Here is a 26,302-nt window from a genome sequence, read left to right as displayed (position 1 = left end):
CTAGTTATGTTTCTTACATGAGCCCGGCTGATCTACCTTAAAGTATTAAGTGGAATTTATCACAAACAATCTTGAACTGGCTGCATCTGAGCACAACTTAAATCCTAGAACCAGTTCAACTGGTTACACTTTCCTTGTTTGGACCTATTTGATATGGTCATGTCGTTAGGTTGATGTGTCCTTATCAAAAGTACACTAACCTGTGTCAACTTCCATTCGGTCATCGGTGCTGGGATTGGAGGCTTCAAATGGATCTCTCTTCCCATCCTCGTCCTCCGAGTCTGTGCTCTCCTCACTGTCTGTGCTGCCTGAACTCCTGACATGGACACACAGACGGGCGGTTATTTACAGACCTCATCCCTATTTAAGTTCCTCCTTTCTTTATACTCAGACGTGCTATAAACTCCACAATCAGACTGAGTGGCAATAAAAGCAACAAAAACCCTAAAATCACAACATACAATAAAAATGACAAAAAGTATGTAGTGTTGTCGACAGTTGTTCATCAAATAATCAACAGAAAGTTGGTCAGTGTGAGTGTTTTATCTACCCAATTTCTCCTCACTCACTCGTTTCTGAGTTTTCTTCCACTAGAATAGTAGAAGACTTGATTTACATGAATATCCAACAGAGAAAAGCCCCCACTTAAAAACCCAGAAGGACTAAAGAACAATGCCCATGTTTACTAGTGTGATGCTTTACAGCAAAATGGCTGCAGATGTTTACACTATTATAAGTCCTGTATATTTGGTTGCACAGACAATTCTAACCGGAGGGATGCTGGCCTCGAAGCTGTAAAAGTCACAACAGAAGCTCATTCATTGTGACATTATAAAGAAAAACATCTGTGCGTTTTTAACTGACCTGGGGCGTCTCTGGGCCTCCGGTGCGAAGGTGACATCTTTTTCATCCCAGATATCTTCGTCATCTGAACCAGCATCCTCAAACTGCTGGATTTTCTCCTTGCAGCGAGCCTCAAACAAAGCTATGTTCGCCTGGAGAAACACACAAGGGACACATACTCAGAAAAGCAGTTCATATCACATATATATGTAGATCACAGTTAGATGGTACAGAACAAAAGCCAATCAGCCGTGAAGCAGACATTAATGTGTTCACTTCTCCCTGGAGATAAATTACAGTACATCCATGTCTGTATTCACACTGTTGCTCCAAGCTTTTTGTTCAATTTCATCCCTATCAAGATGGATCCTCACACTTTATACAGTTGCCAATACATTTCTGAATTCCTTATCTCATTCTGTGGTATCTGCTTATGAATGTTAACAGCGGTATCACAAAATATAAACAACAGCACTTTTATTTGTTGGGAATTTCACGTTCTCTTCTCATTCAATGACTGTGTATGAATTCAAGATTAATAATCAAAGTACTTACACTTTCATTTGTATTCAGTGAAAAATTGATGTCTGATATTCTATCAAAGGGAATACTGCAATGTTAAAGAGAACAGAGTTTAGTTTAGTTAGGGTCGTTAGACATCCACATATATGGCTACACACAGGCAGACAGGCTCTAGCACACAGCTCTAATACTTCATATTCATTACTGCAACAAGAACTTCAACTTTTCTTGTCCCATGCCAGATTCATGGTGATGTTAAGACACTGCTGAGGGAACAACCTGATAGACACTTTTGTTCTTTACATGCATGTTTTGGATTGTGAACCAATCAAACTAGGAAAAGCACAGTCGTACATAGGGAAGCAATAGTAGAAGACACAGTGCAAGCCAATAAATAAATAGTTCACTTCAAATGTTACATGGTTTCTTAAAATATATTTCTGTATCCAAAATTGGAGAAATTATATAAATGGTTTGAGGAGGGGTCAGTCATCTGGATGAGGCGGAGCTGTTTGCCATCTTAAACAGAGTCCCATGGCATTAATATGAGATCAGATCTTAGTATTGCTCAGCACAGACTGGGTACAGAAGGAAACAGTTATCTTCACCCAGTCAGGGGTGAGTAACGCACGTTCCAACAGTGCCTGTCATATACACTAAGTCTTATAACAGAACAGGTGCAAATATATTTTTGTAAAATCAGTTTCTGTTATATCCGATATTTTCTATGTGACAAGATTGATGGAAAACAATATAATTGAACAATCTGTGTTACTCACGTTTAACTAAGGCAGACTAACAGTTTCCCTCTTTGCTTCAGGTTTTTGGACTGGGAGCTAAACACACCTGGGACTCTTTCAATGCTGGAAACTATTTGACTAAACTAATCTTCAGCTTGTTAACCAACTCTACTAAAATACTTATACTTAAATATCTCCTTCCTTTTTAATCTCAGCTATTATACTTTCCACCAAACAACACAACGACAGTAAGTGGACAAAAGCTTTTACCAGCCTACAAACCTCACACTCTGGAATTCATTCATCTAACCACTCATTACTTTTACCCACCACTTGCAATTTAATATCAGCATTTAGTACAGTCAGGACAATCATCATTTCCCAAATGGCATGTCACCTAATCCCACTTTGCCTTCCAACTTGTGCATTCGTGACAACTGGTGGGTATCTGACCAGTACACAACATGTTTGTTTTTTTTTTTGTTTTTTTGTCATTCTTTTTAGGCACAGCAGGGTTGCAAAAGATGTCCAGAGTACATTCCACAATAATGTCAGATACTTTCCAGGTATCAAGACTGCACAGGTGGGAGGAACACCAGACAGACCTTACACTTAAACTGGAATGGGAGCGTAGCACCAATAGAGCAGTTCTGTCAATTATTCACAAGTTTTACATGTTACATTTTCTCAACAGAGATTTAATCACTCATGCATTTTTTTTATCCTAAAGTGGCATCACATGGTAACATTTTTGAAGGACAAAAAATGACAGAAGTAGGTATAAATACATAAATAAATGCAAAATGAAACATTTGTGCCCTTTCTATATGTTTATGTTTATTTATGCATTCAGAAATGTATGCATTTACTTATTTCTATGTTGTATTATTCATTAATGTATGCATTTGTTCATCTATGTAAGTAGGCAGTCCTACTTCAGTCTTAAACTGGATTGGTTATAGCAGTCTGATGGAGTGGATTGATGTAGTACCACTACCTTGACTGGATACCAGGAGCTTTGTCTTTTTGGTGCTGCCAACTTGGTGACAACCAACAGGTCACATCACTAAAAGGTGCTATGTGAAGAACTTTAACATTTAGCAGGCTGGTCAGCAGAGACTTAACTGTTTAACAACTAGCCTTCAAGGTCAGACATGGACTCATCTAAACCTGAGCAGAAGCAGAACCATCAGTAGCTGCAGCCCAAGACATCTGGGTGTACAGTCCATGGGGTTAGAGACCTGCTGCAGGACGTCTTGGGGACTGACCAAAAAGTGGGACTGGTTGTGACAGTTTGTTAAATGGCAGAGTTGTATCGAGTGAACAACAATGTCTGGATTAGATAGAATAAAATCTGAGTGGAAACTCAATAAATTAAGCATTAATTGATTAATTAATTTTGAAATGCATAAATTCATGTAGAAATAAATATAAAAACAAATGTCATAACCAAAACGACATTAGTTTGCATTTAATTGTGTATTTAATTATCAATTTCAAAATGAATCAATTTATTCGACATCATTTTCTGGCCTTCATTACCATCTAGAACTGAATTGAAGGTAGGTAGAAATGTTGATGTGTGTTAATCTGCCAGTTGTGGCAACATTATTCTCTCACTGAGAACGGATAATTGTCAACGTGCTGAGAAAGTTTTATTTGAAGTTTCAATTGATAAATATATTAGACAATTGTTTGCACTGCTGACACAATTAGAACTGGTATTTTTAACTGATTTTGTCAAACAACTTTCTTTTTGTGACAGAGAAAGAAATTGGACTCTTTGATGTAAAACCCAAAATTTGTCAAGAGAAAAATGCTCTATTTCATCCCACAAGCTGTTTGTTTCTAGTGAACCCAGACATTTCAAATCATTGAGCAGCTACCATCTCTCCAGCAACCCATAACCTTTGCAGAAGATTACACCCCCACAACCAGCTTGCCCTGAAGAAGGTAGAAAGGGACAGCACACAACAACAAAAAAGCTGAATATGATTTTCTCTTTTAATTAAGCTTTAATTTAAATCAGTGGCAATGGTATTTAGATTTTAATGCCAACAAGTATGGCATCAAATGCAATTTGTGCGACAATAATGGGTCAAAGAATTTTTTTTCTTTCTTTTTGAAGTGATATGCAATTAAATAAATCCACGCTGCCAGCTTTTTAATGTTGTGAATGTCCTGTCCCTTTAGTGTTACACAGTAATATTATAACAGGAAGTCTAGTCATGCAGGATGAGTACTCACTCCACAACATCGTCCTGATCAGCAAACTCTTCATCATTGAAGCCGAACTGCTCAATAAAATTGGACGTCATTTGTTGCATCTGATAATCAGAAAAGGCCTGGCAAAACCCAAGACCAACGATAATGATATAGTCTTGGCTCTATACAAAGCTGGTCATTACTTTCAGTACAGATACATAGCAAATATATACACCAACAAAGAATGTATAACATGTATGCTACACAGGTTAAAAAGCACAAACATGCATTTACAGTCAGATGCCAAAAAACTTTATCATTACTTGAGGAAAAAGGTGAATTCTATTCAATTCACCATTAATCTGAACTTTCCTAAATCACATTAGTAGTTAAGTGGATTAATTGAAAACTGGGTAGAGAGATGTTTTTGTAGCTTGTTACTGTGCATGACCCATAGTCACAAAGCTTGAGGCCAGAAGTCCCTTAAACGCCTCACATGCAGACTATCAGGAGGGGCTACAATTTATAAGGCGATTCCCATGCAGAATTTCCTTCAGGCTGCTGTTCAGGATTGCTATAGTTAATATCATGTATCAGTGGCAGTCACTCTCTAACTGTGGGAATGGGAAGTAGACTAACAAAACCAGGGCATCTATGTATGATCATGATTTTTTTTTAAATTGTGAAGTTATAAAATAAAGGCATGATGATACACATTTTTCTATCTTGTGATGGCACTTCTTTACATTTTTTCCTGATTAGAGTTAAACTCGCCAGCCTGTGAGATGGTGTCGCATTGGTTTTCTGCCCAGGTATTCCTCCGTGGCCTGAGCACAGTATGAGTAATGGAAAACATAAAGGAAAAAGTAATTGAACTCGCTCTCACTTCATTAAAGGCAGTGTTCGGGCACATTTCATTCCCAACCTTGGGGAGAGACCTGATCATCTATTAAGTGTATGTCAGCGGACAAACACATGAAATGCTCAAAGTTTTCATTTTGGCATTCAAGGTGTATTGATTTCTAAACTTCTACCTTAAAAGTCGGCCTGATAAACAAACTTGGACATACTGTGCTGCTGGAAATGCATGCTACATTTTCACAGTGTAGCCTGTTAGCTTCTCTTGTCGTCGGCCTGCACTGCAGCTTCTCTTCTGAATGGATCTTTTCATTACAGCTACATTTTGCTAGTTGACTGATACATGTAAACTTGTCACCATAGAGATACATAACCTTGGAAACAAGTCACAGCATAAAGCCTTCTAATGTGCACATCATTGGTGCGCTCCAGTACTGAAACAAGGAGCACTGCACATCTGACCAAATTACATATATGAGGTATATTATGTCATATACTAACTGACAATTGTTGTGAGGCGAGAATTGAATTTTTCAATCGAATCATATAAGAATCTAAATCAAATTAAATTGTGAGCTTTTTCCTTCCTATGCAAACTGAGTTAAAAGTGACTTTGTAAAACATCAGACTGATTCCTAGATGCTTCCATGCATTAGAAGTAGATGATGTCTGCATCTATTGAACAGAGGTGTTGTGTAAGACTAACACAGAAAGGCTAAAAAATATCCAAATTCATCTATTTAAGTCTGCGTGGCTATGGGTCTGCTTTGTATATATGTGTGTATGTTCGTATGCGTGTATGTGTGTCTTACTTGTTGTAAAGAGGAGTCCTGGTGAAAGCCACTGTCTTTAAAGTCCACTTCATCATCACTGGAAGAATGGATGTGGTGTGTGTTCACCTAAAGAGAATTTCATTTTAGCTTAAAGTGAAGAAATTTGTCCAACAGCTGGTTGTCCATGCATGCTGTAATAGAATAACTGCTGCTGTGCTGCAGTCCACTCTGGTCTAAGCCTTTCTTCTAAATCTACCGTGCTGTGCTAATAAAGCTCGGACAAGTGTTGAGGTGGATTACTCACTGTTTCATTTTAAATGTATGTGTTGATCTAAACAGCCAACACAATAAGAAAAACTCTCACTGTCTGAATAACTGTATTGTACAGCCAGCTTGTAGTGGAATGAAAGGTTGACATCGAGAGTTCATCTCGTAGTTACTCACCAGGTCGACAGTGTTTCTCTTGTTTGTGTCAGCCAGCTGCCCAGAAATAAAGGCCTCCCATTTGTCTCTGTCCTCTGCTGGTAGCTCTGTGTCAACACACACACACACAGCATATACATACTCCGTCCTTATACACTCCATGTTAAACAAAACTGTTAAAGGGTGCTTCTTTTCAGATAAACAGCCTAAATACTGCTCAAGTGACATGAAAGGAGAACCTCCATCCACCTACAGCAAAATGAGGACTTTACACAACACAAAATATACTGTAGTACAATGTTTGAGGGCTGAGAATAAAGGTTATCGGCAGGACAGATGACGTTAGAAGGATACAAGCCCTTACCTGAGATGAGCTGTTGTATCTGCGGTCCATTAGGGCCTTTGTCACAGTTATGAACTATAGAGTTGGCTATTCTGGTGAGGTGACCCATGTAGCCTCGCCGCCGACCACCTTCCGCCCTAAGAAACACACAAGAAAACATCCCATTGTCACTTGATTTTACTTTGACCACAGAAACCAACTGTCACTCTCTTTATTGTTACACTTCATGGTAAAGGACAGAGCACAGGTGGGTTTGCAGACAGTGTGTTGTGTATTATTCTAGCACAACAAAAACATATTTACAAGGTTAAATATGGTGTCAGTTGCAGCAAAGTAGGATACTCACTGTTCTTTCTCATTGGAGCCCCAGGCTTCTACAATTCTCTGTATAAACTGGCACTTTTGAAACAGCTGGTAGAGGAAAAAAGGAAATGAAACACTCCTTTAGTACACCTACAATAAAACGCATACTGCTGCCATGCACATGTTGACATACACAACCTGTCACACACAAATTGAAGTGTACAGTTATGTAGTATTTACTTGTCAACCATCAACCATCTTCTATCATTTGTACAACTGTAAGTATTAATCTAATTTAATATTAATTGTAAATGTCACAACACCTGATATTTGGTACATGGTACCAATAGTTGCATTATGTTGGCCTACAACTCAAACTGAATAAACAGCAACATTTCGGAACATGTTAACGATACAGCTGAACTGAAAGTCAACTTTTACAATTTTGCAACAAAGTTCATACTCTGACAAAAATGTCTTTATCTCTTCTTTTCTGATCTTACATGTTTGATAAGGATGCTCTCTCTGGCATGTTCCTGCTCTGTGTCTGGCTGGATGTCAGTGGGGGCGGGGGGCATAGCCAGAATCATGGCTGTGCAGATCTCCACTTGAATGTGGAGGAAGTTGTTCCAGATGTATTTGAAATACATGTCCTGTAGAGCAAAACAAAACAGAAAAATCAGTTAAAACGTTGCCTTGTTTTTCCCCTCAGACTTCAGTGACAGATGGTGTTGTCCCAGTCATATCGCGGTGACAGAGAGGATCTGCCTTCAGGATACTGAGCTGTTGGCAGTCGGTCTCTGACCTTAGACCTAGGCTGGGTTTCTGTGTCTCGGGGGACAGTGATGAGCAGCACTGGGGCTCCACAGGTGACTGTTCTGGCATTGTTCCTGTTCACTCTGTATACAGAGGACTTTTCAAACAACTCTCTCGAAGCCTTGCCACATCCAGAAATACTTGGATGACATAGCTGTTGTTTGACTGACACCTCAGCCCATTGGACTTGCTGAATTATTATTGTTCTTTATTATTACTCAAAAGGTGATAAACAAAGGCTGTCCATCCATGAACACCACAAAAATATTACAGATTATATATATGTACAGTCTTGGATCAATCAATATCCTCTAACATGTCAGTTCTGTTGTGGGTTACAGGTTAAAAGATTACATTTTTTAATCGCGATTAATCTAAAAAAAAATGTTTTAGCTTGAAATAACAGCAATATGAATGGAAAGCATAAGTAACATCCAGAATACCGGTGGTATCTAAAAATCAGCCGGAGTGAGGTTGTCAGAGAGGGAGCAGCTGCGTTTGGTGACAAAAAGAACAAGTTCTCTAGTGTAGGAACACGAGGAGCAGCAACAGCAGAATGGGACTAAATGACAATAACAGATCTATGGATACTTTACATTTTGCTTCTTTTTCTATGGAATTTATTGGTGGTTGGCAACCAACTTGAAGGTGCCTTACTGCCACCTACTGGACTGGAGTGTGGGACAGTAGAGGACAAAATGGGCTGCGATTAAAAGAAATTAACACATTTTTTTATTTTTATTAATCGCATCACGATTAACACATTAACTATGATTGTGATGTTCCATGTGTTTTATTATGTAAAATGTTATAGCACCTCCTATGGGTCATTAAGAGGAATGCAGCTCTTTTCTCAGTGTTTTAGATGTTTGCATTTTTATTGGTTGTTCAGGTCACATGATTAACCAGGTCACATGATCAGTGGTAGGAAGTAAGAAAAAACTAGAGGGCCGCATGGGTTGAAATCTTCTCCTTTTTTACTCGGTCTCATCTGATTGTGCAGAGCTTGGAGCAGCTTTGTGTGTGAGTAGAATGATTAATCTGTGTGCATAAAAAATATTTCTGCTCATATTTTGTTGTATTTCATAAGATGTATTTACATTATTTCATTGCTATTTTTGTGTTGGTTTATTTACAGTTTCACATGATTAAAACAACTCGTCATAAAAACGCTGTACCTTCAATAAAACGGAGTTCATCTCGACAGCACGTCTTGCCTACTCATCATTGAAGATACCTAGCTACTTCAGTCGAGTTAAAGAATGTTTAGCTGTCTGGTGATGTGTGCAACGCTACGCGCTCAGGTGCCAGAACAGTGAAAACACAGCTATTTAGCGGGTTCTACACAACAACACGCTAGTGAAAAGAGAAGTACAACTCATTAGCGGCTTCAGCAGTGCTAGCCTGATCTCCCTATACGTTTTAAGATGGATGCCACGTCGCCTACAGAAGGACAGCAGGCAGGCTCATCAGCTAAAGAGGGAGCTACTGCCAAGTCAGTTTCTAGCGGATCCAGCTCAAGTTCAAAAAGTTCATCTGCTAGCTTAGCTGCTGCTAAGGCTAGGGCTAAGGTCTTAGCTGCACGTGCCTGTGCAACTTTTGTTCCGAAAGAAAATGAACTGCTGGTAGAAAAGGCTAAAATGGAGGCTGCTCTCGCTACATTAAAGCTAGACAAAAAGATTGCAGCTGCAGAAGCAGAAGCCAAAGCTCTCGAGTCTACAGCAGCAGATATAGAGAAAGGCTCCAGAGGCTCCAGAGCTTCCAACATCTTCCTCCTTCCTCCTCAATCCCCCCAAGAAAGGACCAACGATTATGTTGAGCGTCATTCACAGGAAGACTCTAAGCCTCCACTCACTGAACCACCACAGAGTCAACCTCAACTATACAATCCCGCCATCTTGAGCAGTGCCACTCCAAACCTCTTCGATGGTCCTGCGGATGTTAGACCACGTATTCCAACTACTCTCCTATTGAAGCCAGATCCTGATGCTAACCCTCATACCTTCTACCCCACGAGGCCACAACAACCATTCACACCCACTCTCAGCAACCAAGCTCCTCACACTCCCTTTGCTGACCGTACAGGCTTTGGTGATATTGCCAGATTCCTCGTCCGTCGGGAACTGCTCAGCTCCAGTCTCACCAGATTTGACGATCGTCCTGAAAGCTACTGGGCATGGAGGTCGAGCTTCCTAAACTCCATTGAAGGAACAGAACTAACCCCAAGTGAAGAGCTCGACCTGCTATCCAAGTGGCTGGGTCCACAGTCTTCAGCACATGTGAAGAGGATCAGAGCAGTACACATCAGCAACCCAGCTCAAGGTCTGAGAACGGTGTGGTCTCGTCTTAATGAGTGTTATGGATCTCCAGAGATGATAGAGAAAGCGCTCTTTGACAGACTGGAGAAATTTCCCAAGGTCACCAATAAGGATCCTCAAAAGCTCCGAGAGCTCGGCGACCTGCTACAAGAGTTAGCATCAGCACAGCGTGAGGGGAACCTACCTGGACTGGCTTGCCTGGATACTGCGAGAGGCCTGATACCCATAGTAGAGAAACTGCCATTCAATCTCCAGGAAAAATGGATCTCTCATGGGAGTAATTACAAAGCTAATTATCAGGTACATTTCCCACCATTTGCCTACTTTGTCGAGTTTGTCTGTAGAGAGGCCTACATCCGGAACGACCCAAGTTTCTCTCTGTTCTCTTCTGCAGACACAATAATGAAGCCGAACAACACAGTAAAAAAGATGAGTAGCTCTAGGAACTTCGTCTCCTCACACAAAACAGAGGTCTCTTCTATGCTTGACCCCGACGACACAGGGACGCCTAGTGCTAGGCCAGATGTTAGTAGGCAATGTCCTATTCACAAAAAGCCTCACCCCCTTAAACACTGTAGAGGCTTTAGAGCCAAAGCAATCGAGGAACGCAAGGCTTATCTCAAAGAAGCTGGCATATGTTTTAGATGTTGTTCTTCAAGCAAACATTATGCCAAAGATTGCAAAATCGCAGTACAGTGCAAAGAGTGCAGCAGCGACAAGCACGTAGCGGCTCTTCATCCTGGACCAGCTCCGTGGCTTAGCCAGACCCCTGAGTCAGAGAACGGCGGGGAGGAGAAGGGTGATCAGTCTCCTACTGTGAACTCAAAGTGCACGGAGGTTTGCGGAGAGGGTAACGCCCCACGCTCCTGCTCAAAAATTTGCCTTATCACAGTTCATCCTAAGGGTCAACCAGACAGGTCAGTGAAACTTTACACCATTCTTGATGATCAGAGCAACAGATCGCTTGCTAGATCAGAGTTCTTTGACCTCTTTGGACTGGAGGGCACAGAGTCACTCTATACTCTTAGGACATGTGCTGGTCTTACTGAGATGTCTGGGAGGAGAGCCACAAACTTCATTGCAAAAACTTTGGATGGAAGCTTCAGCATAAATCTCCCGACTCTCATAGAGTGTAACTACATCCCAGAGGATAGGTCAGAGATTCCTACTCCTGAAATCGCCAAGTATCACACTCACCTTAACTCTTTGGCTGAGCACATTCCTCCCCTTGATCCAGAGGCTCAGATCCTCCTTCTCCTTGGTCGTGATGTTCTGCAGGTCCACAAGGTGAGAGAACACCGCAACGGACCTAACAGCGCACCATACGCCCAGCGCTTGGACCTCGGTTGGGTCATCATCGGGGAAGCCTGTTTAGGCACAGCTCACAAACCCAAAGATGCTAACGTGTTCCATACTCACATTCTTGAGAATGGACGTCATTCTCACTTCACACCCTGTCCAAACCATCTCACTCTTAAGGAGAAGCCCACTGTGAACAGTCAGAAGTCTCACGGTCCTCATAGTCTCAAAGGCGCACCACTTTCTCTTTTGACAGTCCAACACACTGAAGGTGACTCTTTGGGAAGTAAGATCTTCCAGCGCACAGAGGAGGACAACGAGATTGCCCCCTCTATTGAAGACAAACAGTTCATCGAGCTAATGGACAAAGAGATGTTCATTGACGAAGGAAATAACTGGGTAGCCCCACTCCCATTCCGCCCTTCAAGAGTACGTCTACCGAACAACAGGGAGCAAGCTCTGAGTCGCTTTAAATCTCTCTGCCGCACTCTTGATAGGAAAGCAGAGATGAAGCAACAGTTTGTCACCTTCATGCAACGGATCTTCGATCAGAATCATGCAGAACTGGCTCCACCATTAGTGGAGGGAGAAGAGTCCTGGTACCTCCCTACGTTTGGAGTGTACCACCCGCGCAAGCCTGGTGACATCAGAGTCGTGTTTGACTCCAGCGCCAAACATCTCGGGGTGTCTCTAAATGATGTGCTGTTGACCGGGCCAGACCTGACCAATAGATTATTGGGGGTTCTGATGCGTTTTCGACGTGAACAGATTGCTGTCACCACAGACATCGAACAAATGTTTCATAGTTTTCTCGTGAGGGAAGATCACAGGAACTTTCTTCGGTTCATGTGGTTCAAGAACAATGACCCTACAGATGAGGTTGTCGAATACCGGATGCGGGTTCACGTATTCGGCAACAGCCCCTCTCCAGCGGTGGCGACCTATGGCCTCAGAAGAGCTGCGCTGTACGGAGAACCGGTGTTTGGCTCTGCAGCAAAGGAGTTCATACATAGAGAGTTCTATGTAGATGATGGCCTCACATCTCTGCCATCAGAAAATGAAGCTGTCAGCTTACTCAAAGCAGCACGAGGTATGCTGGGTATGTCTAACCTACGCCTCCACAAGATTGCATCCAACTGTCCCGCAGTCATGCAAGCATTTCCGGCCTCCGAGTACGCCAAGAACTTGAAGGAACTCGATCCTGATAGTGATTCTCTTCCAATGCAGTGTAGCTTAGGACTGAACTGGGACCTGTGCAAAGACACATTCACCTTCCGGGTCTCCAGCACCGAAAGGCCTTACACAAGGAGAGGTGTCCTTGCTACTGTAAACAGTTTATTCGATCCGCTCGGCCTAGTAGCACCGATCTCCATTCAAGGAAAGTTTCTGCTGAGAGAACTAACCCAAGACACCATCGACTGGGATGAGCCTCTCCCAGCAGAGCAGGAAGGAGAGTGGATCGCTTGGAGAGATTCATTACAAGCTCTTGAACACTTTGAGACTCCACGTTGTTACACTAGTGCATCTATCTCCAACGCCCAGCGTGTTGAGCTGCACATCTTCTCGGATGCGTCTGTAAAAGCCATCGCTGCAGTGGTCTACTTGAAGGTGTTGGATAGCAACGGCACAGACCATGTAGGATTTGTGATTGGGAAGGCTAAATTAGCTCCTTTGACAGTCCATACGGTCCCACGTCTTGAGCTGGGAGCTGCGGTCCTCGCTGTTGAGATTGCAGAGCTGGTGTCAAGAGAATTGGATGTCAAGATTGATGACATGAAGTTTTACACTGACAGCAAAGTCGTGCTGGGTTATATCTACAACGTTACCCGCAGATTTTACGTGTATGTCAGTAATAGGGTAGAGCGCATCAGGAAGTTCTCAAGCCCTGAACAGTGGCACTACGTACCCACCAGTCAGAATCCAGCAGATGTAGCGACTAGGTCAGTACCTGCGGAACTTCTCTCAACCACCAGCTGGCTCACCGGGCCCAAGTTCCTGCTGCTACCCATGAAAGAAGATGCACCTGTGGAGACATCTTACGACCTTGTGAACCCAGACTCGGATGCAGAAGTGCGTTCTCACCTCACGGCATGCACCGACACAAACCTGGGCTCTCAACGATTTGAAAGGTTCTCAACCTGGCAATCTCTCATCAGAGCCATAGCCACTCTGATCCACATCGCGGAGACCATGAGAGCCAAGAGTACAAGAGGAAAAACAGAATGTAAAGGTTGGCATCAATGTTCAAAAGTCCACACGTCTGACAATCTGCTCAAAGCGAGACAGGTCCTCATCAGATGTATACAGAGTGAAGCATATCAGACTGAGATGTCTTGTCTGAAGCAAGGGATGGACATCCCGAAGAGCAGCCCATTGAGGAAATTGGATCCTATGCTCGATAGTGATGGACTCTTGAGAACTGGGGGCCGACTTCGTCACTCGACTCTCAAGGCAGAAGAAATGCACCCTCTCATTGTCCCTGGTCGAAGCCATGTCGGTGGTCTACTCATCAACTACTATCACGAGAGAGTTAAGCACCAAGGCCGGATCTTTACAGAGGGAGCGATACACGCCGATGGCATTTGGATGGTTGGTGTCAGGAGATGCGTTGCGAGACATCTGTACAAGTGTGTGACGTGTAATAAGCTCAGAGGAAGGACAGCCGAGCAAAAGATGGCTGACCTCCCTTCAGATCGGTTAAGCGAAGAGCCACCATTCACCAACGTAGGCATTGATGTATTTGGGCCTTGGAGTATCTCTACTCGACGCACACGTGGAGGTGCCGCTAACAGCAAGAGGTGGGCAGTGATCTTTACCTGTCTCAGTGTGCGCGCTGTTCATATAGAGCTGATCGAGGCCATGGACACATCAAGCTTCATAAACGCCCTTCGTCGATTTTTCGCCATTCGGGGTCCCGTGAAGCTGATACGCTCCGATTGTGGCACAAATTTCAAAGGGGCATGCAGGGAGCTGAAAATACTCCTTCAGGACGACAAGGAGCCTAACGTCTTCCGGTTCCTCAGCAAAGAAGGCTGTACATGGATCTTTAATCCACCTCATTCCTCCCACATGGGCGGCGTGTGGGAGAGGATGATTGGGGTCTCCAGGAGGATTCTGGATTCCATGTTGTCCCAGATTCAGCCATCCAACCTCTCTCACGAGGTTCTGTCTACAGTCATGGCAGAGGTGTCCGCCATAATTAATGCCAGACCTCTGACGACCATCTCTACAGATGTGAGTGCTCCATCGCTCCTTACTCCAGCCATGATCCTTACCCAGAAAGTTTGCAGTCCTCCTCCTCCAGGCTGCTTCGTCGACGCAGATCTACATCGCCAGCAGTGGAGGAAAGTCCAGCACTTGGCCAACACCTTTTGGGAGAGGTGGAGACGCGAGTATCTCCCTATGCTCCAGAGTCGGTCGAAGTGGCAGAGGAGCCGCCCCAACATCAAGGAAGGAGACATAGTGCTTCTTCGTGATACCCAAGTGGAGAGGAACCAGTGGCCCATGGCGCTAGTCACAAAAACCTTCCCTTCGAGCGACGGGAAGGTCAGGAAAGTGGAGCTCAAGGTTGTCAGAGGAGAGACCTCTAAGACCTTCCTTCGGCCCATCACGGAGGTGGTGGTGCTAATGTCTCCCTAGGATGACATAGACTTTTACTTAACTCCCTAAGTGTTTGTCTTTCATAGTGGTATTGCGTTCAATACCAGGCGGGGAGTGTGATGTTCCATGTGTTTTATTATGTAAAATGTTATAGCACCTCCTATGGGTCATTAAGAGGAATGCAGCTCTTTTCTCAGTGTTTTAGATGTTTGCATTTTTATTGGTTGTTCAGGTCACATGATTAACCAGGTCACATGATCAGTGGTAGGAAGTAAGAAAAAACTAGAGGGCCGCATGGGTTGAAATCTTCTCCTTTTTTACTCGGTCTCATCTGATTGTGCAGAGCTTGGAGCAGCTTTGTGTGTGAGTAGAATGATTAATCTGTGTGCATAAAAAATATTTCTGCTCATATTTTGTTGTATTTCATAAGATGTATTTACATTATTTCATTGCTATTTTTGTGTTGGTTTATTTACAGTTTCACATGATTAAAACAACTCGTCATAAAAACGCTGTACCTTCAATAAAACGGAGTTCATCTCGACAGCACGTCTTGCCTACTCATCATTGAAGATACCTAGCTACTTCAGTCGAGTTAAAGAATGTTTAGCTGTCTGGTGATGTGTGCAACGCTACGCGCTCAGGTGCCAGAACAATGATAGTCCTGATAATAAGACAATGAGAAAACAAAAAACATTGTGAAATGTTGCAGACAGAAACAGTACTCACTAGTATGACTTCCAGCGTGTTGAGGTTAATAAGTTCTGTGTTGATGCTGTGTGTGTTGCTCTGCAAAAGACTGGCCACCAGTCTGACCACATTAAGCCTGGTGTTGCCCACTGGGGGGTCCAGCACTCCCCACGTTGTCTTCATCACATTCTTCTGTTGGAAGAGGAGACCACTGCTCAATATACACATCTGACTTGGATACATTCATACTTATGCACTTGACGTAGAAAACTCTGAAAATACTGTACCACCTCTGTGACTAGCCCATGTTTCATCTGATTCATGAAAAGTTTTCGCTCTGCTATCAATTACAATTCTGCACTTTTAGGAACATCAGTGTCTTTACAAATGTTGGATTAAATGTACCCATTTAAAACTAAACTAGACAGAGCTGACAATGGATAGAACTATAGGGATTTAATATACATGCTGCAAACTTATTTTACAACTATACAGTCATTGGTCAAGTTCACCCTAACCTTTGGGGGTTCCAGTAGCAGCTGATGAAAGTCTTTAAGTCGGGGTCTCACAGCCTCCAGGATGCTGTGGTTGACTGAGAATGAAGGATGGGACATCCCTGGGGGACACTCCATATGGCCCTCAAACCTACAACATGGAAAGCCAACATCTTATGACACAGCTCAAACACTACGGTCACAGAATTAAGAAATCATTTTGAGTTAAAAATCTGATACTGAAGTATAACAACACACTTCCTCCACCGACACAGTAATGTTTACACACTGGTAATGATGGAGGTAGACTTAGACTGGTGTTATTAGTTCGTTGTATAGTAATATATGGTCCATGTAACTGTAATTGTGTTTGGTGGTGCTATGAACGCAGTGCTTTGAATTTTAACTTGATTTAACTGTTGATTAGTATCCATAGGTTTGGTGAGTAGTTATCATTGCTGATAAAAAAATAAAATAAAATACTAACTGTATTAAACCAAAATCATCTTATGTAAACTAATATCTGCCAGTTACATTACTGGACTGTACTCTGCATGAATGAACACGATGAACTGAAGGCAAAATAAAATATTTGAGATAGTTAACATGACATACGCTGGTCTCCGTGTCTCAAACAACGTGAGGAGGATCTGGATAACACTGACAATTGCAGATTCACTTTTCTCCTTATCGAAGATATTTGACAGCAGTTGCTCCACCGTTTCTTGTCTGAGAAGAAAAAAAACAGTCACAAAGATGAAGGAAGGCAGACGAAAAGTCAGTGGCTATAACAGTTACACAGGGAAAAGCTCTCAGGTATCTTCCTTTTAGTTTTATTACTTTTGCCTGGCCCGTGGCCTGTTTTAGGAGGCTGGACAAGCTCACTTTTTTGTTATTTGCAATGCTACTGACAACTTTCTCAGTTTGTTGCACCAGCACATAATTTGTTTGCGCCTGGTTTTTTAAAGGGCTATAGTAGACAGATGCTCTGAGGCTTCCTTCTTGATCATGTTAAACGGAAATGTAAAATTGTGCCAACCGATTTAATCCAGCATCCATGATATTCAAAGGTAAAAACCTGTTTTTGTTGCAGAAAACAGAAATAGAGCAACCACGTTGACACACTCAAGACACCTGCAGCATGCCTGCACACGGCTGAAGAGCAGCAGAATGGGAATAAGTGGCAATAACAAATTTACGGAGATTTCTCACTCACGCTCCAGGAACTCACTGTTACTCTGTCCTGGTGCTGTGAACATCTGATCACACTGCGACCTCACACTTACACAGAACAGGGGGATTGAACTCTGTCAAACAGTGTTACTTGCACTCCGTGCAATTAGATTTATTGGGAGGCCTAAAAAAAGGAGGAGTTGGAGCTCAGCTCTGATGGGCCCTAGCCAAATGAAACCCCTGGCTCTGTTGAATCTGACCATTTCATTCTCCCCCTGAAGTGTTGAGGGTCTAAGTCTGCCAGTGATGCTCCCCCGAGGGGAGCCGAGGTTAGTGCTTAAATTGTCGGAGTTAAAGCTGAAATTGAGTTAACTTGGTAATAAGTTTAGAGTTGTCTGCAATTTACAGGCCACTGCTAACACCACTCACACTGATAAACACAAGGAATGTAAAAAAAAAAAAAAAAAAAAAAAAAAGTGCAGGGATCAGACCATAAATGCAACATGTGCAATTCACACACTCGCATGTACAATCTCTTTGGCTGCAGTCGTGCTGGAGGAACTTTGCAGCTTGGTGAGAGTCGGTGCAGTAAGCCAGCATGCGAGTGACGCAACACGTTTTTAATCATAATAACCCATTTTGTCCCCAGCTGTCTCCTGTTGAAGACCATGACTATGCTAAGCTGTAGAAAGCTGCACTGTAAGAGGCAGTCTTAATTGTTTCAATTTTTTTTTTTTTTACTACATTTCACATTTTACTCGCCCAAACAGAGTTTATTGCCCTTTGGAAACAGGAGTGTGGGCAACTGGGTGTTGATGTCGAGCCCTGTTTTTCAATTAACCAGCCTCAGTACCTTAGCGGGGATCACAGTCCAACACACTAGAGAAAACCATCATGACAATAAGAGTTGTTGTGGTTAAACGGTACATACTTTTCAAGTGTGGCCAGAAGTGGGTCAGGCTCTGAGCAGCCTTGAACCTGGAACATCTGATCTCTGCTCAGTCTGATGATCTCGCACAGCGACTGGGAGGCATTGGAGTGTCTCTGTGTCAAGACAAAAAGAAGTGAGAAAATGAACTGTAAATCTATGAGCTCAAGTGTTACTCAATTGGAACTAAGTAGCTCTAATACCCAAATCAAAGTCTGAATATTTCCTGAGCAAACACAATAAAATGGAATTTATCTGCAGGATTCAGTAGCTATATCATGTTTTCCTAATTTAAGCGAACTAATCCTTACAGTGCGTTCACACCGGATGCAAAGTGCATGCAAATTGTCTCTCTCATCAATTTTGATGCGTAATGTAAACTGTTCCCAGTTTCACTAATAGCCCACAGAGGATGACAATATTGTGATGACCAAAGGAAGAAACTCACATCCTCGTCTTGAGAAGGCTGCACCATGTCCACCAGCCTCTGAATTACCTTCTCCTCATTTAGCCACTAGAAGACGGAGACAGACAGATGGAGCATGTGAATCAAATAAGACATTCAACAACAACTGCTGGTAATCGATGTCGTTCTAAACGTATAATGAGACACAAAGGACATGGCTGTAACTAGAGCAGACACAATGACAGATCCAACCAATACAACACTCTCTAAATCTAAACCTTCATCTTCATTTAAGCCTTGAAATTTATTTGGCAACAATTTCAGTTTAATTATTTTACATCACAAGGACTAATGGCATCTCAAGACCTGTCAGGATTGTTCAAGTAGAAAATACTGTTTGTATTGCAAATGACTGACACCAACACAGTAATCATAAACAAATGATTACTGAGCCATACAACTTCACAGTGAGCAAAATATGTTAAGCTGTTTGTGTGTTTTGTTGTGGTCCAATTTAAATGATTTGATGAGTGAAAACAGATGTTGGAGATCATTCTTGGCGCAAATAAGTGAGTGCTACCCACATTGAGAACATCCTGTCGTAGCTGTTGTGGTTCAATGCAGGTGAGCATTCTGAGAAGCAGGTCCATGATGGCAGATGTCCCAATGTGTTTGATCATCAAGTCTACAAAGTCATCCCGCTTCCGCAGAAATTCCACAATCTGTAAACACATGCAAAGCACACAAGCCGTATGTTATTATGTCCTTGGCTGAATTTTAACAGTGACAATCATTTCAACTGATCACTCTTGATAATTGTTTGATTATTTTCTGGAAAGATCATATATGGTAACAACGAGCATCCCATTCTCAAATACGAGACGCTGTTAATGACAAACCTACCTGTTCTGGCTTGCGTCCTATAAGAATTGACAGGACCTTGGAGAAGAAGCTGGCCAGGAGCGGGTTGAGAGGCGGCTCGCTCTGGAGGAAGCCATAAAGTTTCATCAGCAGTTTTTCATCTTCTCCCAGTCTCTCGTTTATCTGGCTCACATCTGATGTAAGCAGCTCACATGATATGTTGGGATACCTGGAAAAAACAAAATGTGATTGTTAATGTTGAATACGGTGTTGTAATAGATAGTCAGCAAGTTCATTTTTAGAAAGAATAATGGGGCCTGATTAGTTTGGATGCCTAAAGAGTAAACTGCATTTAACTATTGTAAACTAAGTTTGTCTTTAAAAAGGTCACACTGTAAATCCCATGGACTTGGCAAATGACTCACATTTACTCACAAAAAACCTCCTGGACCATTAAGCCTTCCTTGATATTTTTTCTGACATCTCCTGAACCTAGATCTAACTGATCCTGGCCTGTGAATCAAAAGCTGTATTACGCTTATTGATATCCTACTTAGTTTTCAAGATAATAAACTATGGATCAATTATTCATTCAATCAGGGAAAAGGATGGTAGCCCCCCCCCAAACACCATAAACAAGTACTTCCAATTTTAGCTGACAGAATTTCACCCGTTTCTGTATGCACGCTCTGGGTCTACCAATATGCCAACTGCCATGATCAATGATTGTTTCAAGTGGGAGTGGCCCATCATATTTGCTCATTACTCTGATAAAACTCACTGGTGACATCCTGTGTTTGTGAACATGCACACGTCTCATTCAGATCAGATGAGATGATTTTATGATCTTTTATAGTCAAAAGGCTTGAACAAACATTCCTGTGCTCTATTGCAATAACAGCAGGAGAGGAGGGCCTGAGAACGGTGTTTACATGTGTTTGTGAAATTGCCATTCATATTGCGCCACCTTCCTCTTTGCATCATTGTCTCTTACTTGTATTTAACCTTCTCCTCAACATCAGTATTGGGTTCCTGAGTGATGAAGGTGACCAGGTCCTCCATGCACTGTGGTCTCAACAGGAAGTCAACCAGTTTATGGTTCTGGGCCTTGCACTCCTGCAGGACGTCATCCTCATCCATCACCTCCGTCAGCGTCACATCCTCCTTCTCTAGCAGCGTGTCAATGTGGGATGTGGTGTGGAGGTCAAATTTCCAGAACATGTTGGCTCTGAAAAGATCACATAGCCAATAACATGAATTGTGTGCAAATGTCACAAATTTAAATTAAACTGCAGATGGGATCCTTCCATCAGAGAGGTCTGGAATGTAATACAGCGATTATCTGATGGACCGTGAAGGAGCTGTCTTTTCTGTTTACCTGTGATTATGTTGGAGTCCAGACGGCAGAGCTCAGGTTAAAAAGAGGTGTGTTCTAGTCTTTGGGAGTTGTGGCCCATTCCAGGCTAGCCAAATGGACAGACAGGCAGACAGCGGTTATGGACAGAGTGACAGAGAGCACGCATACAGCAGTTCAACAGCACACACCTGTGGGGCAGAGAAACAGAAACACAATTAGACAAGTTTAAAAAAAAATACTTCACATTTGGACATTACAGCAATTCTGACATCTACATGTAATAACAAAATAGGCACAAATGTGTGTCTATAGCCCTACAAGACACAGTACTACAAGACATAGCTCCTTCACATGTTTGTACAAAAGACTTGACAGCACAAAATGAGGAAAATTTGCAATGAGCATTAACACTGTTCAGTGTTGTGATGATATGACTTGCAATAAACAAATAAATTTGTGTATATTGCTTTGCTCAAAGAGGAACACAGTCAAAGGTCACTACTGGTCATCTCAATCCACAAGAGGGGGCGCTGCAGTCTCAGCCTGTAGTTATGAGTTACAAATGTCCTTTTAGCTTGTTCATATCAGCTCACTGTTAATTGCTTGTTTTAGGTCATGATAACACGACCAGAGCTATGGTCATTGTGGCTGTCACCTCCTCTGTGCTGTCCACCGTGTATATACAGTATATGTGTTAGTAAGGACTAAGGAGACACTAAAATGTGGTTGTTTTTTTCTGGTTCATTAGGCTCTCGTGCTGCCCCTTTATTTTGTGTAAATAGATTTTTTTTCTTCTAATTTATCGCATTTCTGCCAGTCCTCTTTTTATGTTTTTATTGGACATGTTTGTATTACCATAATGATGATGAAAATATGATTTTGGTCAGTGCTATACGAGATACAACAATAAATGCATGACTTCTGAAATGATGTCACAGTGAAGCATTAGTTGAGACTATAGCACCTTTATATAGCCTGCTCAAGGTGTGAATGTTGCAGTCTTTTTCTGGCTTGCCATACTGTGAAAAAAAAAAAAAGTACAAATACGGAAAACTGGGGAATTGTTGGGGCATTTAAGTTGTCAGTGCCTCCACTGACAACTTAGTCACAAATCCAGATCAATGCTTTAAAAAAAAGACACACTGTAAACAAAATTTCAATAAAAATTCAAGTGTCAAAAAAAAGAGAGAACTCGCACAGTGAGACGAGAGTGTTGTGTTAAACTAACATGTAATTTGGTCCTAAAACAGCACAGAAAAAAGTAATTCAACCTGTTCTTGTTTCACTGAAAGGAGTGTTTGGTCATATTTAAGATATAATTACCTTGAGGAGCAGCTCTTTATGACCTACGTTATCTTTATGCACTGTTGACTCACAGTCTTTATCTTGCTGGAGATCATGAATTGTATATTTTAAATGATTTGCAAATAAACTGAACTAAGTCTGGGACACAGGTCTGATCACCTGTAAAACATGTTGTGTAGAGAGCTGCTAAAAGTTAAAATATTGACATTTAAGGTGTATTGATTGATTTCCAAATGGCAACCGTACATGCTGCTGGTAGCCTCTGAGCTGCACTGTGATTAAATCATTAATGAGTGAGATGCATGGAAAAGTCCGTCTGTTGAAGTTGGACATACTGTGTGCTGCTGGATATGAAAGCTGGCTTAGCTACATTTTCTGTAGCTCCACCTGACCTCTAACACCACTGCAACCTATCCTCTTTACCTCCAACTGTGGCCTCATTTGCTCAACACACGTAAATAAACGAATTTACCTCATTTACTTATGAAAGGCCTGATTCCAGACCACCTGCAGGCTACTTAAAAACATATTAACATATTGGGGTGGCAACATGCCATCTTGCATTGGTTAGTGTGTAGGGGGACATGTGTATAAAAGGGGTCAACACTTCAAAACCAAGCATGGATTCCTTAAAGCATTATCCTTTATCCTAGTTAACACAACTAATTGATTCTTCTGGATTCCTTGGCCATGTACATGCCGAGTGGTGCAGACCGATAAATTGCATTTTTACTGTCAATGCAGTATAAAGATGTGTTAAAAAGAAAATTATCTCTGTGTAGACTTCAGTTTCATTTGCCAAACATCTGTAAAATTATAACTACAGCCTGAGACAGCAGAAAAGGATAGAAATGGCAGACAGTGACCTTTGTCTGTGTTCTTCGTTCAGCTTTACTGTATTTACACACCTCAATATTTGTTTTGGTTTGTTTTTCAAATGCATGTCTTCTTTATCTGAACAATATTGGACAGTGTCCTTGCACATCACAAATGTTCCTTACTTTAGAGGGGATTAACCCTTCCAATTCAAGTAATTTTCTTATAGGATATTCTTTAAAATAGCATAAAAAAGAAAACAGTACAGTGAAGGCAATGCTATAGGAGAGACACATTGTTACCAGCAAATGAATCATGTAATTATTACAACCCAAACTCAAAATTAAATTCAGATAAATAAGTCTAATTATAATTTGGTGTTGCTTTGTAATAAAGTATTTGTGTGGGAGACACATTCACTTTCACTATGCCACCAGTTCGAGGACTGCACTGGAATTTTCAAAATAAATCTCTGCAACTTCATTCATCAGTTATCACAGTTGTAATTTAGAAACTGGATAATGAAAATGAAATTCTGACGACTGACCAGCTGCCACGGCTTTTATACCAACCATGATATCATAGTGTTCTTTAATCTGCTGAACAGATACATTATTTTCTTGCTTGGAAAATATAAAAATATGGGGTTTGTGTGCACAGCTGCATTAGCATAACTCTTCACTTACACTGAAGAAAAAATAGAAGGTATATCAACTAAGAGCCTGCAGCAATCATGCTTAACAAACAGCCAATTTTTATTCATTATAAACTATTGTAAATGTTATAAGTTATTGTTAAATGCCTATTATTCATATATTATCAATGTTATTACTACTTCTACTACCACTATGTAACTGTAGCTGCGTTTCACAACAATAAAATACCCCGAGAATTGTACAAAGTCTGGGTACTCTAAGTAAGAAAACTCTAGCTACTTTCCCCTTATAATGTTTAAACCTTAATTAGCCCCAAAACGCAACAGAATAACAGTGACACGTGTACTAAAGGCCAGAAATAATAAAATACCCTCAGCAACCAAGTACAACCTCAAGAAAACAAACCTTGACTGCCTGATGCCGCCGCTGTGAGAGCCAAACAACATCGCTCCGAGCAGCCACTGACAGATAAGTCAAACTTGACTCGTGTTAAGTTCCCAAAGTACGCAGTGTGCGCATGCCCTAAAGGACAGACAACAACGTTTCCTTACCAAATCAACTGTTGCCTAAACACTGACACCAAAATGTGCGTTAATATACGTCCATTTTCAGGTAACAGCCTCAAACCAGCAGACTAGGCCACGCTACGGCACAGCTTTCTCCCAGCATACAGTAGTCACCTTAAGTCATGACCAATAGTTAGATCATTTTCCTGCTATCCCACAACCGCACGCAAAGTCAGCATTCATGAAAAACACACGATGGCCCTGCTATATAGTGTTGCTTTCTTTCGTATATTTATCCCAGATGTACGTGGGCTGAAAGGCCAGGCGAGCAGTGGATAATTGAGCTGCTCTCTCCCTTACATAAGGTGCGACTGGCTAATGTTTCTTGCGTTTAGCTGGCTAAAGTGCTACGTTTGCAGCAACGTCAGTCCATTTACATACACCAGGGCCCAAAACACACTAACAGTTACCGCTAACGCAACAGAGACACACCGGCTCAGGCAAACAAGCTAACGTCACTAGCCACCGTTAGCTATTGTTAGCTAACCTGGCCACCTAAAGTCGGGATCAAACTAACGTCGGAGGCGACGTCTGGTAAAACGGTATCGGTGAGTTTAAAGGCTAACGTTAACTGGCTGGCACGTTGGCTAGCTAAATAACTCTTCGGCTTCATGATACCTAATAGAGCTGCAATGTAACGTTAACGTCACCCATATTCTTGCTAGAGGTTCACCAAGAGTGTCTGACAGCAGTGTTAAGATGGCCAAGTCTGCTTCTCGCTAACCAGCTAACGTTAGCCGGCTACCAGAAGAGACTGCTGGCTAATCGTCTCTTCAGCACCAACCAAGTGCATGGGGCTGCCAAGTGTACTTACCGATATACAACGGTAAACGGCGAGTCTCCAGCATGTACCTTAACTTGCCATCAGCCCTGGGCCTTGACAAAACGAACGCGGAGATAACACGAAAACCCGGTGGGGGAAATAGTACGTTTAAAACGGATTGTGACAGGCGCGAAAAGGTAGATCATCGGAGGGCACTTTTCAAGATGGCGGTTCCGTCAACTTCAGCGACCCCTTCCCCCACCACAACTGCAGCGTCTGTCACTCAAACAGTCGCTGCTCAGCGATTGGCTGCGAGCCTATCGCTCAAACCAATTCTCGAACTTTCATTGGTTACAGAGTGTGTCAGTTCAAGATGTCATTTTAGTGAAGCTCGAATGCCGTGTGTACCGGAAGAGCGGAGTTTATAATGTTTCGTTTACTGTATTTCTCTAATAATAAAATGCGGTAATGTGAGAAGTTAAGAATCCCGTTCAGTATCTTCATTTGTTGTTAAATCCTATTTGGGTGAAATCGGGGGAAAGTTCAACATTAGTCCCACCCGCACGTTTTCTCTGAATTGTAAATCGAACATACTCGCACAGTTCGTGCACGCCCTTAGTTCGTTGAGAAACGCCCAACTGAGAGTGGTGGTGAATCAAACGATTTTCACCTTTGCTAGATATATGAAAAGGCAAGTCACCAAGTGAACATGGATATTTTTTTCTTGCCCTGATCAATACTCAAAATCATAATTAAAATTAACAGCTGAAGCCTATTCGTAATATGTGTAAGCCTATGCATGTCCCATAGAGGATAGGGCAGATTGAATGGTCACACTGTCTTTTTTTCACTGATGTTAACTAATTAATGTTAAACGAAGGTTGTCTTTATAATGATATAACTGTAGGCTATATGATTCAATGCTGAACAATAAACAAATTAAACAATAAACAAGGCATACAACAAAAATAATTTTGGTCTATTTGCTGATGATAACTGTAAAATGTGTTGACACTCTTGTCATACATGCACACACTTCCATGCTCATCAGTATATAGAATGTACAGTAGCCTATAAGTTCACTATAATGAATGTAACAAAGATATCCACAGTGTAAACAAAAGATTTAAACTTTATTCATAAAATCTGTATTGACTCATGAACATTTAGGAAATGTCAAGACAAACACGTTGCCTCTAGCAGGAAATGTCTTCTTCTTCTTCTTCTTCTTCTTCTTCTTCATC

The 26,302-nt window shown here is 41.8% G+C and overlaps 1 protein-coding gene across 6 annotated transcripts in view; it reads right to left on the bottom strand.

Annotated features, from left to right (window-relative positions):
• Positions 1–25,293, bottom strand: part of ppp6r3 (protein phosphatase 6, regulatory subunit 3) — a 36,235-nt gene extending 10,942 nt beyond the window's left edge. For 3 of the 6 annotated variants that reach the window (XM_085778231.1, XM_085778232.1, XM_085778235.1), the window contains exons 1-19: positions 25,110–25,293; positions 20,974–21,140; positions 20,590–20,823; positions 19,638–19,824; positions 19,319–19,456; positions 18,777–18,842; positions 18,332–18,444; positions 16,843–16,956; positions 16,252–16,378; positions 15,773–15,925; positions 7,514–7,663; positions 7,054–7,118; positions 6,729–6,844; positions 6,386–6,471; positions 5,981–6,067; positions 4,353–4,450; positions 1,399–1,453; positions 865–995; positions 201–316 (exon numbers count right to left, since the gene is read on the bottom strand). In XM_085778231.1, coding sequence (XP_085634357.1) covers positions 201–316; positions 865–995; positions 1,399–1,453; positions 4,353–4,450; positions 5,981–6,067; positions 6,386–6,471; positions 6,729–6,844; positions 7,054–7,118; positions 7,514–7,663; positions 15,773–15,925; positions 16,252–16,378; positions 16,843–16,956; positions 18,332–18,444; positions 18,777–18,842; positions 19,319–19,456; positions 19,638–19,824; positions 20,590–20,816 — 2,029 coding nt within the window. In that variant the 5' untranslated portion in view covers positions 20,817–20,823; positions 20,974–21,140; positions 25,110–25,293. The remainder of the gene's footprint in view (positions 1–200; positions 317–864; positions 996–1,398; positions 1,454–4,352; positions 4,451–5,980; positions 6,068–6,385; positions 6,472–6,728; positions 6,845–7,053; positions 7,119–7,513; positions 7,664–15,772; positions 15,926–16,251; positions 16,379–16,842; positions 16,957–18,331; positions 18,445–18,776; positions 18,843–19,318; positions 19,457–19,637; positions 19,825–20,589; positions 20,824–20,973; positions 21,141–25,109) is intronic. The other 3 variants (XM_085778233.1, XM_085778234.1, XM_085778236.1) reach the window with 1 other exon arrangement.
• Between the last annotated feature and the right edge of the window lie 1,009 nt (positions 25,294–26,302).

This window comes from Trachurus japonicus, chromosome 6 (assembly GCF_045865225.1).
Source record: "Trachurus japonicus isolate A0001 chromosome 6, Traja_1.0".
Lineage (NCBI taxonomy): Eukaryota > Metazoa > Chordata > Actinopteri > Carangiformes > Carangidae > Trachurus > Trachurus japonicus.
The sequence above is the reverse complement of the archived record's forward strand: the minus strand, read 5'-3'. Positions and strand labels throughout refer to the sequence as shown.